The 16,905-nt window shown below is 47.4% G+C and overlaps 1 protein-coding gene across 3 annotated transcripts in view; it reads right to left on the bottom strand.

Moving 5' to 3' along the window:
• DLG5 (discs large MAGUK scaffold protein 5) overlaps positions 1 to 16,905 on the bottom strand; it is a 132,243-nt gene that overhangs the window by 9,509 nt on the left and 105,829 nt on the right. For 2 of the 3 annotated variants that reach the window (XM_037130581.2, XM_037130580.2), the window contains 10 exons: positions 16,286 to 16,398; positions 15,549 to 15,638; positions 15,116 to 15,266; positions 13,098 to 13,260; positions 12,838 to 12,971; positions 11,986 to 12,132; positions 10,644 to 10,824; positions 9,811 to 9,959; positions 8,790 to 8,960; positions 7,728 to 7,924 (listed from right to left, as the gene is read on the bottom strand). In XM_037130581.2, the coding sequence (XP_036986476.2) occupies positions 7,728 to 7,924; positions 8,790 to 8,960; positions 9,811 to 9,959; positions 10,644 to 10,824; positions 11,986 to 12,132; positions 12,838 to 12,971; positions 13,098 to 13,260; positions 15,116 to 15,266; positions 15,549 to 15,638; positions 16,286 to 16,398 (1,496 nt within the window). The remainder of the gene's footprint in view (positions 1 to 7,727; positions 7,925 to 8,789; positions 8,961 to 9,810; positions 9,960 to 10,643; positions 10,825 to 11,985; positions 12,133 to 12,837; positions 12,972 to 13,097; positions 13,261 to 15,115; positions 15,267 to 15,548; positions 15,639 to 16,285; positions 16,399 to 16,905) is intronic. The other variant, XM_037130582.2, reaches the window with a different exon arrangement.

A 16,905-nucleotide genomic window follows, 5' to 3' on the forward strand; every position in this document is an offset into this window, starting at 1 on the left:
GCCCAGGACCAGATGGTTTCACCACAGAATTCTACCAAACATTTAAAGAAGAATTAACACCAATTTCCTCAAACTTTTCCAAAGAATTTATGAGGAAGAAAAACTTCCAAACTTATTCTGTGAGTTTACTCTGATTACTTTGGTAGCGAAACCAGAAAAAGACACAAGAAAAGGAAACTGCAGACCAATATCCCAGATGAATATTTATGCAAGAACCCAAACAAAATACTAGCAAACTTAACAGTATATTAAAAAGATTATTCACCATGACCACATGGGATTTATATGTGGAATTCAAGGATGGTTCAACATAGAAACACCTATCAATGTAATACAACACATTAATAAGATGAAAGACAATACCCACAATATCATCACCATTAATGCAAAAAAATCTGTCAAAATTCCCCACCCTTTTACAACAAAAAAACACTCATTAAGTTAGAAATAGATGGAAACTACCTCAATATAATAAAAGACACATATGAAAAGCCCACAGCAAACATTATACTCAATGGCAAAAGACTAAAAGCTTTCCTTCTGAGATCAGGAACAAGGCAAGGATGCTCACTACCACCACTACTATCCAACATAGTACTGGAAATCTCAACCAAAGCAATTAGACAAGAAAAAGAAATAAAAGGCATCCAAATTAGAAAACAAGAAGTAAAATGACCTGTTTGCAGATGATGTGATCTTTTTACACTGAAAACCTAAAGTATGTTTAAAAACTGTTATAACAAATAAACAATGTTAGCAAGGTTTCAGTACACAAAATCAACATACGAAAAATCAGTTGCATTTCTATAAGTAACAATAATCAATCTAAAAAAGAAATTAACAAGCCCATTTACTATAGCATCAAAAACCAAAATAGAAATAAACCTAACCAAGGAAGTGAAAGACTTGTACTGAGAACTACAAAATGTTGCAAAAAGAAATAAAAGAAAATACAAATAAATGGAAAGACATTTTATGCTCATGGTGTGGCAGATTCAGTATTGTTAAACTGTCCACATTACCCAAATCAACCTACAGATTCAATGCAATCCCTATAAAAATTCCAATTTTTTTTTGCAGAAATATTTTAAAAATCCTAAAATTCATATTGACTCTCAGTAGAAATTTCCTTCCTTAGTAGTCAAAAAAACCTTAAAAAGAACAAAGCTTAAGGTCTCATACTTCCTGATTTCAAGACAACTACAGTTGACCTTTGAACGACATGGGGATTAGAGGTGCTAACCACCCAATGCACACACAGTTAAAAATCCATGTATAACACTTACTCACCCAAAACTTACTTTCGGTTGACCCTCAGTATCTGTGGGGTACTGGTTCTAAGACCCCCTATAGATACCAAAATCCACATATGCTCAAGTGCCATATATAAAATGGCATAGAACACTCCCAACAATGCACTAAAAATAGTGTCATCAATCCATGGTTGACTGAATCCACGGATACAAAACCTGGGTATATGGAGGGCCAACTGTATGTTTATGAAAAAACCTGCACATAAGTGGACCCATGCACTTCACAACTGTGATGTCCAAGGGTCAACTGTACAAAGCAACAGTAATCAAGGACAGTGAGGTAATGGCATAAAAACATACATATGGACCAATGGAAGAGCATAAAGAACCCAGAAATAAACCCTTATATATATGGCCAAGTGATTTTTGCTAAGGATACTAAGATTATACCAATGGGGAAATGAAGACTCTGGTATCTACATGCAAAAGAATCAAACTGGACCCTTATCATACACCCTTATACTAAAATTAACCCCAAATGGATTAAATACCTAAATGGAAGAAAACATAGAGGAAAAGCTTTATGATATTGGTATGGGCAATGATTTCTTGGATAGGATACCAAAACCACAAGCAGCAAAATAAAATAAATAAATGAGCCTACATCAAATTTTAAAACTTTTGTGTGTTAAACAATCAACAGAATGAAAAAACGATTTATAAAATAGAAGAAAACATCAGCAAATCATATGTATCTAAGAGAGGTTAATATCCATAATTTACAAGACAGTTCTAGAACTCAACAACAAAATTTTAAAGATGGGTGAATGATTTGAGTAGACAATTCTCAAAAAAAAAGACATATAAATGGCCAAGTATACAAAAAGATAACCAATGTCACTAATTAGGAGGAATGCAAATCAGAACTACACCGAGACATCACCTTATACCACATGAGGATGGCCACTACCAAAGAATGAAAAATAACAAGTATTAGCAAGAATGTAGAGAAGGTGGAGCCCTTGTACACTGCTGGTGGTAAAGGAAAACAGTACAGCCACCACAGAAAACAATACAGTGGTTCCTCAAAAAAACTAAAAACAGGATTACCATGTGATCCAGCAATTCCACCTCTGGGTATACAGACAAAAGAATTCAAAGGGGGATCTCAAAGAGTTATTTGTACACCCATGTTCATCTAGCATTATTCACAACAGCCAAGTGACAGAAGCAATCTAAATGTCCACTGACAGATGACTGGATAAAGAAATGTGGTAGACAGATCCAATGGACTGTGATGCAGCCTTAAAAAATGAAGGAAATCCTATCACATGCTACAAAATGGGTGAACCTCAAGAAAATTTTGCTAAGCTGAAGACAGAAGCGTAAGTAGATACATTTTGCCTCCTCGCACAACCAAAAGGACAACGACAAATTTAAAAACAAAAAATAACCAGAACTGCCAGAAAATCCAACTGTATGGAAGTCCGACAACCAAGAAGTTAAAGAAGAAACATTCATTCAGACAGGTAGGAGGGGTGGAGATGGGCAGCTGGGGCAGAGAAGACCCACAGCAAGACAGAGGCTGGTGGACCAGAACGAGCAGGATGATTGCTAGCAGGCCAGGAGGGCCCACATTTGCATGAGGTTAACTGGGAAGAACAACTGAGGAATGAGACAGACCACATAACCCAGGGTTCTAGTGTGAGGAAATAAAACCTCAAAACCTCTGACACTAAAAACCTGTGGGAGTTGAGGCAACAGGAGAAACTCCCAGCCTCGCAGGAGAATTTATTGCAGAGACCCACAGGGTCCTAGAAAATACACAAACCAACCCATCTGGGATTCAGCACCAGAAGGGTCCAATTTGCTTGTGGGTAGCAGAGGAAGTGACTAAAAGCCAGTGGAAAGCCAAGCGAGTGGAATTTTTCCCCTCTCAGATCCCACCCCCCCCACATACAGCATCATGACACAGCAACACGGGTTTCCCTGCCCTGGCAAAGGCCTAAGACTGCCCCTTTCAAGGTAATAGGCACACCGAGACAAAAAATATATAGTCCAAATGGAAGAACTGATCCAAGCTCCAAAAATAGAGCTAAGCGACGAAGAGATAGCCAACCTATCTGATGCAGAGTTCAAAACACTGGTAACCAGGATGATCACAGAAATGGCTGAGTATGGTCACAAAATAAGAAAAAAACTGAAGGCTATGCAAAGTGAAATGAAGAGCAATGCACAAGGAACCAACAGTGAAAGGAAGAAAACTGGTACTCAAATCAATGGTTTGGAGCAGAAGGAAGAAATAAGCATTCGACCAGAACAAAATGGAGAAACAAGAATTCAAAAAAAAATGAGAAGATGCTTAAGAACTTCTGGGACAACTTTAAATGCTCCAACATCCGAATCACCGGGGTGCCAGAAGAGAAGAAGAGCAAGAAATTGAAAACATAATAAGGATTAACTTACCCAATCTGGCAAAAGAAATAATTTCCAGGAAGTCCAGGAAGCTCAGAGAGTCCCAAAGAAGTTAGAACCAAGGAAGCACACAACAAGGCACTTCATAATTATATTACCCAAGATTAAAATTAAAGAGAGAATCCTAGAAGCAGCAAGAGATAAGAGGACAGTCACCTACAAAGGAGTTCCCATCAGACTGTCAGCAGATTTCTCAAAAGAGACCTTACAGGCAAGAAGGGGCTGGAAAGAAGTATCCCAAGTCATGAAATCCAAAGACCTACATCCAAGATTGCTCTATCCAGCAAAACTTTCATTTAGAATGGAAGGACAGATAAAGTGCTTCTCAGATAAGGTCAAGTTAAAGGAGTTTACCGAGCCTTTATTATATGAAATGTTAAAGGGACTTATCTAAGGAAAAGAAGATCAAAACTGTGAACAGTAAAATGACAACAAACTCACAACTACCAACAACTGGACCTAAAAACAAAAACAAACACAGAGACTAACAAGCAAACAACTAGAACAGGTACAGAATCACAGAAATGGAGATCACATGGAGGATTATCAGCAGGGAGGAGGAGGGAGAGAATGGGGGAAAAGGTATAGGGAATAAGAAACATAAATGGTAGGTACAAAACAGACAAGCGGAGGTTAAGAATAGTATAGGAAATGGAGAAGTCGAAGAACTTATATGTACAATAGAACCATGGACATGAGCTGAGGGGGTGGGGAATGTGGGTGGGAGGTGGGTGCCGGGCAGAGGAGGATAAAGGGAAGAAAGAAAATGGGACAGCTGTAATAGCATAATCAATAAAATATATTTAAAAATGAAAAAAGGAGAAAATTTTGCTAAGTATAAGCCTATCACAAAAGGACAAAGGCTGTATTATTCCATTCACATGAAGTATCTAAAGTAGTCAAAATTATAGAAGCAGAAAAAGGTGGCATGGTTGTCAAGATTAGTAGGGAGACAGAAGGGAACTTAGTGTTTAGTGTGTATAAAGTTGCAGTTTTGCAAGAAAAAGTTCTAGAGATCTGTTGCACAACAATGCAAATATATTTAACATTACTGAACTGGATACTTAAAAATGGCTAAGACGGTAGATTCAATGATATGTGTTTTTACCACAAAAATATCAACTGGAAACTAAAACTAAATATGCAGTTTCTAAAATAAGAACATATATACTGGTCACAACAGAAGTTGAACTGAAAAACAGGAAAGTGGTCAGTAGAAAGCATCCAGGCTGAAGCATGGGAAAAAAAGATAGAAAATATAGGGGGGAGTGTAAAACACATGCAGGACATGGTCAGAGAAGTAAGAAAGATACAGAAAGAGAGGAAAGAAGAGCACAGAAGTAGTTTTAAGGAAACAATGGTCAGGCATTTTCCAAATTGATACAATTTTCCAAACTGTAAATATATGGACAGTTTTCCATACCTATATCATATCTGAATAAAATGAAAAAAAGTTAGTCACCATGGGTTAAAAACAAACCCACACGCTACTTGTAAGAGATGTCTAAATACAAAGCTACAGAAAAGTTTAAAGTAAGAGGATACAAAAAGACTGAACTGTTCAAATACTAACCAAAAGAAAATGGGTATAGCCCTGGCTGGTGTAGCTCAGTGGATTGAGCACGGGCCTGCAAACCAGACAATTGGGGTTTGATTCCCAGTCAGGGCACATACCGGGTTGCAGGCCGGTTCCCTGCAGGCCAGTTCCCTGCAGGCCAGTTCCCTGCAGGCCAGTTCCCAGCAGGGGACGCACGAAAGGCAACCATACATTGATGTTTCTCTCCCCTCTCTCCTTCCCTTCCCCTCTAAAGATAAATAAAATCTTAAAAAAAAAAAAAAAGAAAGAAAATGGGTATAACAGTGACATTAGACAATAAGGCAAGAAACATTACTAAAAGAAGTACATTTCATGATTATAAGAGGCTCAATTTACTGGAATATATAATAATTCAAATTCAAAAGGTATATGTACCTAAAGACAACCTCAAGAAACAAGTGACAACTGAAAGGAAGAACAAATAAATGGCTACTTTTCAAAGATATTAATATGGCTACTTTTCAAAGATATTAATATGTCCATTGAATACACAAAAATGCACCAGAGATGGTGTCTATAGGAGAAGGGAAAGGGGAATATGAAAGTGGAGATCAAACAAATAAAAGAAGGAAAGAAATAAAAAATTAAATAAGCAAGAAACCTTGCCATAATCAATAGGTCAGCAGATTTTATCTGCAAAGGGAAAGACTGTAAATATTTTAGGTTTTAAAGACCAAAAGGCAAAATCAAGCAACTATTTTTGCCAAAAGGCTGCCATTTTTACATTTTACAATGTCAGAACTTATTCTTAGCATGCAGCATAGAAAAACAGGCAGTGGGCCCTGTTGGCTCAGTTGGTTGGACGTCATCCCACAAACTGAAAGGTCGCTGGTTTGATTCTTGCTCAGGGCACATGCCTCCTGGGTTTTGGGTTTGGTCCCCAGTTTGGGTGTGTGCTACAGGCAGCTGATCAACGTTTCTCTCCTTCTCTTTCTCCTTCCCTTCTCCTCTCTTTAAAAAATAAACAGAATCTTTAAAAACAGTCAGTGGGCAGCCCTGGCTGGTCTCAGTGGATTGAACGCGGGCCTGCAAACCAGACAATCGCGGTTCGACTCCCAGTCAGGGCACATGCCCGGGTTGCAGGCCAGTTCCCTGCAGGCCACTTCCCAGCAGGGGATGTACAAAAGGCAACCATACATTGATGTTTCTCTCCCTCTCTCCTTCCCTTCCCTTCTAAAGATAAATAAATAAAATCTTAAAAAAAAATTTAAAAAAAAACACAAAAAACGGTCAGTGGGCCACATTTGGCCCATGGGCCATAGCCATGGGCCAAACACTTGTCCTGATTCAGATGACAGTGAGCCATGAAAAAGGTACAAACTGCTCAACTCACTGTGCCAAAGGCCTTAATTTTAAAAATAAGAAAGAAGCTCTGGCCGCTGTGGCTCAGTGGATTGAGCACTGTCCTGCAAACCAAAAGGTCACTAGTTTGATTCCCAGTCAGGGCACATGCTTGGGTTGCAGGCAAGGTTCCCAGCTGGAGGAATGCAAGAGGCAGCTGATGAATGTTCCACTCACACACTGATCTTTCTCTCCCCCTCTCCCTCCTTTCTCCTCTCTCTAAAAATAAATAAGATCTTAAAAAAAAATAGAAATAAGGGAGGCAGAAAGGGAAAGAGGAAACAGCCTGTTCTACCTTCCGATGCTCATGGCCACCTCCACACCCAGAAAGGGGCACAATCTAGGACAGTGGACATATACCAGGGTCTGAGGAGCAAATTTCACAAGCACCTCCTGCTTTACAGGACCAATACACCGTTTCCTCGATGGCAATCTGCCAGGGGATGTCTGAACCCCTCATATGCAACTCCAGGCCTGGGTCAGCACCCAGCCCTGGGAAGATCTTATAAAAATCATTAACAGATACAAAAGTGAGGCCAGAAAAGGGCAAAGATCTGCAGAGACTGGTAGTCCTTGGTCACCACCAAGTACCCTATAATAAGCCCCCCCAAAGACTAGAAGCAGCACACTGAGCACTTTGCCCACTTACTACCTGTCCTTTCTTACCAACAGAACCTGCATTACAGGCTAGCAATGTGCCTTTTCAACTTTCTTGCACATGCAAGTGGCTGATGAAATACAAGCAGAAATTGCAAGGTGGGGCTTCTGGGTGAGCTATTTAAAGAGGCACACTCAGCTAAGGCACATTTTGCCTTGTCCCTTCCTTCTTCCTGCTGCTGGAACGTGGACAGGATGGCTGGAGTTGCAATGAAAGCCACATCCTACACAGCAGACTGAGGACAGTAGCACCACCATTCCATCCCAGACCTCTAACTCTAGGCTACTTCTGTGCAAAAGCAAAGTAAACCTCTACCTTGTTTAAGTCACTGTTGTAAGGATTCTGTGGTCAACAGCAAACCCAATCCCAAGAGCCCATTGGAAAAACAAGCTCAGTCACTTGCCTTCAAAGAGTGGAATGGAGTCACTGGAAAAGGTATCCAAGGCAAGGAGGTCTTTCCCATCTTTAGACCCGCTGCGTTTGTGCTTATGTTTTCTTCGAAAGAAGGATCTGCGCGCAGCTGCTGACAGTGTCTTTGAGGCATTATTGTCATCTTTGACTTCGGACATGCTGAGCCTCCTGGAGAATTCCTGGTCCATCCTGCAGTCACAGGGAATGGCAGTCCTAGGAAGGGACTATCTCCTGCCCAGCCCGCCCACAAGGAGAACGAGACCTGGGAGTCCAGGCTCCTCCAATACTCCTGCAGGTGTCACGGATACGTCACCCACCCATGCCACCAAGGGCCCCGGCACCAGTGCTGTGGGGTGACACAAACACCGGTGCTGGCGGCAAGCTCTCAGAGCGGGCAATTTCTATATTCAGAAGGGTGTCAAAAGCAACTGAGCCTTCACTTGGTGGCATTACAGGTAATGCTTTCTGCCGTAAGAGGAATGAAGCACTGATACACATTGAACGTGGACAGACCTTAGAAAGATTATACCAAGTCAAAGAAGCCAGCCACAAAAGACCACATGCTATATGAGTGCATTCACATTAAAGTCCAGAACAGAGAAACCTGCAGGTACAGAAATATTAGTGGTTGCCTACGGTTAGAGGAGGAGGCAGGGAAGAGAGAAGGACAAAGGGGGTAGCCAAAGGCTATGTGACTTCTTTCTTAGATGAAGACGATGTTCTAAAATTGACTGGTGAGGGTTGCACGTAACTGTGAGTATACAAAATCCCACAAGTTGTACACTTTGAGTAAACTACATGGTATGTGAATTACATGTCAATCAATCTGTTAAAAATAAAAAAGTTATGTCTCCTAAATTGCCCCTGTGCTTCTGTATAGCACTGACTTAGGTACAGAATTGACTTAGGCTAGAAGTAGCTTTTTAGATGAGCAACTGTGGTGAGACAGACAGACCAGAAGCCGAGATAAATAGCAGAATGAGTCCCCCATCCTGTGGGACAGTGCCACAGGTGCCACTCCCCCAACCCCGAGCACCGCACACAAAACACTTACACGTATTTGCTGGGGATCTGCCCACGTTGGATCTTCTGGGCACTCTCGTCCAGCTGCCATGCCATCCAGGACCCAAATGTGCCCTGGGGCAAGGTGTCATCGACATAGAGGATGTCGTCTTTCTTAAAGCTCAGCTCATGCTCCACCTCTGCCAGCCGGTCATACAGGGCCCTGGACGAGGTGACGGAGAAAAGAAGATCAGGAGGCCACGTGCCTTGGTGGCCACACTCCTGGGTCTGCTCTCCTGCTCTGAGCTCTCCTGGACCATGATCAGAACCTGCCATCTCCCCTCATCCGGGTAGTGGTTCCCAAAGAAGGGAGCCCAGACTTTACACAACAGGACAAAGAAGTTGCCTTTCCTCACTGAGATAGGGGCTCTCTGGGGACGAGGGCTCCCTCACACCAATCAGATACAGAACTTACTGCCAAGAAGCAAGACCATATCTACCCTTCCCATTTGCCTTCTTCTCCGAGGCAAAGCTGATGGTTCCTATAGATTGGAAACTCCCTAGGATGGAAACGTGTCACCCCTCACCAGGGAGGGCATCCTAGGGACCCATAGCTCATGGTACACAGTTGATCAGTGTTTTTATTCTCTTCGTGGCCTCAGGTCTTAGGGAATATGAAGGAAGCTAGGAGTACCCCTTGGAAACCACCAGGTACCTGTCCCTACACACATACTTCATGCAGAAAATCAGGGCACCGTGGACACACTGCAGAGGGATCACCAGAGCTGGCTCAAGGGAAAGACTGGTAAAGGAGGGCAGACCACAGGAAAATGGGGGCCTGAGGCCTCAAAATCCCCCAGGACCAAACCCTAAAGAGGCAGCCATGGCCTCACAAGCCCTCATGGGTTTTTCTAAGTCACAAGTATCTTGCCATGACCTTGAAGTTTGGGGCCCTAATAATGATCACGGGCCTCACACTTTGAGGCAAGAATGCAAAGACATTTATTAGGAACAGTCTTCATCAAAAGCCCCTCCCCTGGCCCCAAACCCCTGGAACCCATGGCCACTGGCACCTGATGTAGAAGCTGTCGCCAGGCAGGCCCTTGACCTTGGCAAACTCTTCTGGGCGGTACTGCACCTTCAGGCGGACGCCATCCTTGGGCTTCAGCATCTCCACATAGACCTCCTCTACTGTCTTGCTGCGCATATCCAGACTGCCGTACTGCCCAGGGACAGGGAAGTGGGGTCAGAGGGCAGCAGCCAGGGACAGCTTGGGCACCCGTGAGGGGCAGATTGTGGGATAAGGTGCAGATTCAATATCCCCCTCACTGAGAAACTGCCTGCCTCCCCTTTGCAGGCAGAGCTGAGTCACCTGCTCACTGTCTGCTCTGTGCTCCACAGCAGGATGGAAACAGGCCATCCCTCACCAAGGAGGGGATACTGGAGACAGGGACCCACACCTCACAATACACAGTCCATCAGTACTGTTATTCTTTTTGTGGTCCAGGAGAAGCCCCGCTCTGTCCCCCGGCAAGTAACACTGCACTTCACCTTGCTTATGCTACCTGTATTTCTCAATGCTTACAATCCAGCACCCCCATCCAACAGGAGACCCACTGAGAGGCAGATGACACTCTGTCACATCAGAGTCCTGCCGCTGACAACAGCACAGCACCTTCCCTCCAGATGCCAGTGCCCAAGCTGGGGCACTGCCCACTTCCCTGTGATCTGCCCAGAGGGTCTTGGCAGCATTCGACAGTGACAAGGGTCTCCAGGTGGAGGAGCGCAGCCTCTCACCTGGAGATGAGAGGCTGCGCTCCTCCACCTCCTATGCCACCTGAGAATGCAGGAAGCCTGAAAAGCAGACAGAGGAGCCCAGCCTGCTGCTCAGCAGTTCAGAACTCACCTCGAGGATGAGGTCCCCCGGCACGAGGCCGTCAGGGCCCTTGGCAGGACTGTCGTCCTCCAGCTCGGCCACAAACACCCCATGAAGGTTCCCACCACATAAATGCACTCCAAGCTCCAGCTGGGTCTTTCTGATGAAAACGGTTCGTGGGTCTGGGCTCTTCTTGGCATCTCCCACCATCCTTTCAGGAAAGAAAATGGAGTTCCTTAATCATGCACTGGGTGGGAGGAGGGCACGGAAAAGGCACAACAGTGGCCAAGGCCCTAACTGTTTCTGCTTGCTCCCATGTCTCATGAGGCCTCAGAATCACCAGGAGCTGAAAGGTAGTCCCCTGCATAGGCTCCAGTTCCAGTGATTTAGCTTATAGGCAGGAGGCTGAGGTTTGGCGGAGATGAAAACCTGGGACCCAGGTCACAAAGCCAGTCGGGCACAGAGTGAAATCAAACCCCCTGCTTTCTAGCCCAGCTATTAACCACGTGCCTTGGGCTATGCATCTCTCCCACCTGGACTGTACTTGTTTTCCTAACCTTATTCTGCCTAAGGAAAGTTAGAGCCAGTCCCACTGGCCAGAACACAACTCATTCAGCAGGTGTTTACTGAGCAGCTTCTGAGGCCCAGGGTCTGTGCTAAACCACAAAGAGGGACCCACTGCCATTAAGGAACCCACAGTGCAGTGATGGAGACTAAAACACTGGCAACAGATCGACTGAAGGAAAGGAGACAAGGGTGGAATGTAATGAAAGGGAACTCAGGGGAGATGTCAGCTGGTGATTACAATATGCTGCAGGTCAGTTCCAATGCGATGGACTTTGGTGCAAAGGACTCAGAGCTGGCCTAGTCTGAGTGAGGCCAGGGCTTGGTCAAGGTCCCACCGTGACAGGGAAACAGCTCCGTGCAGGACCACATGCCCTGGCCCCCAGGGCCCTCCCCCCATCTCCTGCTCCAGCTCCCACATGTGCCCTGCTTCCTCCTGCCTCCTCCTGCCCACAGAAAAGCCGACTGCTCCGCTCACTGCTCTCCACCCGCACCCTCTGTATGCCTAACCCCTGCTCATCCTGAACATTTTGAGTTAGCTGTCACCATTCTCTGCCATAATCCTGACTGCCCCATCGCAGCCTGTATGGCCCCTCCTAGCAAGTACAAGGCAAAAAAAAAAAAAAAGGCAAGAAAGGGCAAGAAGGAGGAAGGGAAAAAGCCTGCTGTGTGTCAGCAGCACAGGGCAATACTGCTGTCCAGTTCCCGCACCTCTCAGGGGATGTGCTCCTGCCACGAAAACGACCCGCCTGGCCCACCCGTTCACTGAGGCACACAGGTGGAAGGCTCACAGCATGCATTTGCTGACCTGGAGCTGGGGCCGCTCTGCTTGGGTGAGGGGGTGCCAGGGCCCTCATCCTGCTCCATCAGCGGGTCAATGACAGAGGGATGCTCTGGGGTGGCAGCACCACTGCCCTGGAGAGTGGAGTGGGTGCTGGCAGGGTCCAGGTGGGAGCTGGGGATACAGACAGGACAGGCAGAATAAAGAGCACAGAGCCTCCAGCACCCTGGAGCCATTCACTGTCCCTCAGTGACCAGGACTAGGCTATAAACAGGGACCAGATTACTTGACACTGCACCCTGAGCCCTGAGAAGAACAGATGCCCTGGGGGCTTGAACTCAGGTCATCTACCCTGGAGAATTTGCCTGTCCTCTCCTCATCTCCAGTCCTCAACTCGGGGACCCAGTGCGAAGGTGTAGCCTAGGGGACACACAAATTTGCATCCCTTTTCCTCTGTGCATCTCTTTCCACCCCCCAGCTAAGCTGTGTGATGCTGCATGGCAGGGGCACATTCCCCTTCTCTCATCTACCCTGTAACCCACAGCGTGACGGCAAATAAGGGCAGTGTCTGCCTTTGGACAGGGGCTCTGTGTGTGAATCCTGCCCCAGGGCCTCAGCTCCTGGCTACTATACACCCAGCTGTGGGGCCTCCTGCCGCTCAGGGGGACCCAGCCATCTGTTTCCACACCAAAAGGAGACACATACCCTCCGATATGTCCTTTCTCCAAAACCCAGAGCTAGTCAACTCTCCTCTTACAGCAACAGAATGCCCAGAACTTACAGCTGGTACCCTGGGTCTCCCCGTGGTGAACCATGCCCCTGCCACACCCATCTCACCACCCCCAGCCCAGACAGCCCTTCAGAGGCCCAGGCCCTCACCTGGACCGGGAGTGGCTGCTGAGCTGGTGCATGTGGGGGTTGTACTGGGCCAGGATGGTGATGGTGTCACACTGCTGCCCAATGATGAGCCGGGCCTGCTGCTCCGTGGCACTCCGCAGGTTTATGCCATTGAACTAGAAAACACCCAGAGCGAGGTCAGTAATAGGGCAGGGCTGGGAACATGGGGAACACGGCTCTTCCATGGAAAGGAGGCAAGGAGGAAGGGAAGAAAGTAGTGCAGAGGGGCAGCTCCCACTTACCTCAAGTAACTGATCCCCGTACTCAAGGCCAGCCTGGTGTGCGATGCTGCCCCCCGTCACCTTGGAGACATAAACACCGCCCTTCTCTCCACTCACGATGGAGATGCCCAGCGGCTCTGAGCCCTTCTGCAGCTTGACATGGCGTGGCTCCTCCACGTAGGGCCTTGGAAAAGAGACAACAGTTTGGGGGACTCAGACCCAAGGGAAAGGTCTGGGCAAGGTTAGAGGCAAGGCATGCAATCAGCTATGCAGAAAGGGCCAGGGAGCACCAGATGTTCCTATGATGACACAGCTGGATGGGAACACGATGACCCCACCTTTGTATGACAGTGATACAAAGTGATTCCCAAAACCTCATGCTACACAAACACAACCCACATGGACATGAAGCACCCAGCCCCAAGGACACAAAGAATGGTCCAACTGAACTAGAAGGACTAACACATACAGGGGGAAAGCACAAAGATTTTCATAACATGAGAACAGTTCTTTCACGATGTGCAATTTGCAAACCCCCAGTGGGATGTAAAGATGGCCTCAGGTGAAAAGAAATGGCTCCTGGGATGATAGCCACCCAAGAAAAGACAATATAAAGTATCAGTGTTATATTTGCCTATATACTGGGTGATGTAAAATGATCATGGAAATTAAGCTAATGCAAACCCAAGCCATTAAAAGGGGAGCAGGGAGGCTCAGAGTAAGGCAGTGACCATGCACTTGCTGGCCTGGGAAAAGCTGACCACGTGCCAGGGGCACAAGGGGGCTCCAGTGGGGGCCTCAAGTCAGGCCAACCTCAGACTCCTCAGGGAGGAGGCCCGGGGCCTGGCAGCCGTGGGCAGTCTCAGGAGGGATCTGTGGTGGTGAAGACATCTGGAAGGTGCGAAAGGTTAGAAACAGAGGGCTGCTCGGAGAAGGAGGACAACCACAGACTCCTAGAACGTGACAGAAAGACAGAAAGACAGCCAACTGCACTTGGTGCTGCCCTGAGCTCCTCCTTTCAACCACAGACTCCTGGAACGTCACAAAAAGACAGAAAGACAGCCAACTGCACTTGGTGCTGCCCTGAGCTCCTCCTTTCAGGACAAAATCATGGCCAAAGGTAGAACCGGTAGGAGGGCCATCTCCTTGGGCTGCCCTCCAGAGCACATGGGTAGGGTGGATCCGCACGGGAAAGGGTAGCAGGGCAGAAGGTGGGCAGGGCCCTGAACCATCCACCCCTGACGCCCAGAGGCACAGCAATTTCTCAAGCTCTGTGAGCCTCACGCTGTGTCCCTGCTGCTCAGTGCCCAGTCCTCTTAGAGGCTGAGGTCAAAATCCTCCTTGACTTGTCACTTCTCCTCTCCCACACGCCAAAGGCTTCTCCCCTTCCCAAACTCACCTGCTGTGCAATGCCTTCCTTGACCCTTCAGCTCAGACACATCACCAGTCCCCGGCCTGCACCCTCCATTACTTTAAAACTCAACACATATTAGAGTGCCAGGCAGTTTAAACGTTCTAAGAACCCTTAGTGTGCAACCACCCCAACACCAGCCTCATGCCCCAGCCAAGGACAATGGTACCAAGGCCCAGAGTCGTGAGCAGGTTGCCTGCCCAGGCCAGCCTGCCAATGCAGCAGAGCTGGTTTCTGGTCTGTGGGTCCTCATTCCTCACTGAACATCCTTTCCTCTGTTCCTCCTCCAAACAACACACCTATCTCAAAAAATAACAGGTAACTGAATCATAATAGCCATACAACACACACCATGAAGCGGATATGAATGATACCAAGATTTACTGACACAAAATGATATCCAGGACATGCTGTGGCTGAGAAGACCTGGCAGGCTGCTGGAGCAACACATCAGTGAATGTTAGGTGAGCCAAACAAGGGTGGCCTCACCCTAGGATCAACTCATTGGAAACTCTCCAACTCGCACTGCTTCTACCGGCAAACACCTCCCCTTGACTGAGCCCTGGCCCACCTGCGGGGATGCTCCGTCCATCACTATGTCTGGCACAGATGCCCAGGTCATGCTCACCTGTCCTTTCTTCGCTCCCCGAGGGCCACGGGGTTGACTGCAATTCTAGGCAATGTGGAGGCTGAGGTCTGGGACTGGCTACAAGAGGACAGGGTGTCGATGTTGAGGGGTGACTGCGGAGGTGTGCTGCATTCAGAATGCGACAATGAACCTGCCAAAAAAGGTGTGGGGTAACTCGGGCCTCGATCTTGCATTTCATTCTCCAGCAGCGAAGATCCAGAGAGGGACATGATCCAGACATGTGGCCCCAGGCCACGGCCACATCACATGTCCTTGAATTCAGATGCTTGGCTCCATATGGCCTTTCTATCCCCCACACCACTAGTGTTTACAGACTGGCTGCAATGACGAGGCAGCTATAAGCAATGCCCAGACACTCCACTGTGAGGACAGGGTGAAACAGTAGGCAGGGGAGGGAGCGCTGAGTTCTCACCTCTGTCAGAGCCCACAACAGACCGGGGATATCTCGGTGTCGATGGAATTTTAATGCGTTCTGCCTTGAACTGCAGGTTGCTTGAAGACCCTGTGGTTCCATAAGGGGTGAAAACTTTAGATCTGTGAGTAAACACCAGCCCTCACCCCTCCTAGTGGTCAGGAAATACACTCCATCATGACAAAATGCAAAGCAGGGCCCTGCTATTAACCTCCAAGAGGATGTAAATGTGGAACAGGCAAGAAAAGCAGACACTTAATGCCCAGTATCTGAGTAAATTGTGCAGGAACTGCCTGCTCCAGAACAGAATCACATCAATCTCATTTTCTGCCTTGGAATAGGGACAGTGATCCAAGTGAAAGAGGTGCCTGCTCACCTCTCACAAGGCTGAAGCACCTCCACCATAGTCTCATTGTGGGGTAAGTGCCAGACTCCGCTCTGGGCTGCATTTCCCATAAGTGAATAGCAATACAGAATCCCCCGGAACGCCCAATAAGCTCAGTGACAGGGAGCAGGGCTCCTGGGTCCAAGGGTCACCAGAACAACACACCGCCGCCAAGGAAAGCATGGAGAAACAGCAGAAGGCCAAAGGAAACGTGCATTGCGAAGCTGATCTCAGCTCCGGAAGGGGAGGAGCCACGTGGGCAGGCCACCAGGAGGCCAGCCAAGATGATGCAGGTAGAGATGAAAAAGGCCAGTGACCTACGATGGTGAGAAGATTCTAGCAGTGCAGTTACCAAGGCGGGCGCTGGAGGGCAGTGAGTTGGACCCGTGGGAGGCTCTCATCTCCGAGTAGTCACTGCAGGCCCTGTGGCTCAGGTCCAGGCTCAGGCGTCCCTGGTGCTGAACACTGCGAGAGAACCAGACAGGTAAGGGGCCAGGACCAGACATAGCTCCTGGGGAGAAACAAGCGATAGGCTTGGGCAAGGCCTCCCTCCCTGGGCTGGCAGAAGGGAGGCCCAGAAGCCAATGGCTGTCAGCTGAGGACAGCCCCCTGCCCTCAGCCATGGCCAGAGGAGGCATCCACGAGGCACCCTACACATGGTAGGAAAGGCCACACATATGAAGTGGGATCAGCATAGCCATTTCAGCCTCAGCTGGGGTTGGGCTCGCTGTAGGAAGGGCTTCTATAGGGAAAACAGAGGCTCTGGATCCTGGGTGGGCTCTTAAAGGGGAAGCCTCTCCTCTGGGGTGAGCAGGGAGAGGCTAGACAGGCAGAGGGCCTTGGAGAGCTTCAACCAGAGCCAACCGAGGAAACCAGAGGGCAGAGAGCCCAGGTGACACCCACACCAGTGGTCTTGCAGTCAGGCCCATTGATATCCTTTTCTAATTGCATAATGAGACTACAGCTTTTCCT

Source organism: Artibeus jamaicensis, unplaced genomic scaffold, assembly GCF_021234435.1.
Source record: "Artibeus jamaicensis isolate MK-2021 breed Jamaican fruit bat unplaced genomic scaffold, CSHL_Jam_final contig_332, whole genome shotgun sequence".
NCBI classification, from domain to species: Eukaryota; Metazoa; Chordata; class Mammalia; order Chiroptera; family Phyllostomidae; genus Artibeus; species Artibeus jamaicensis.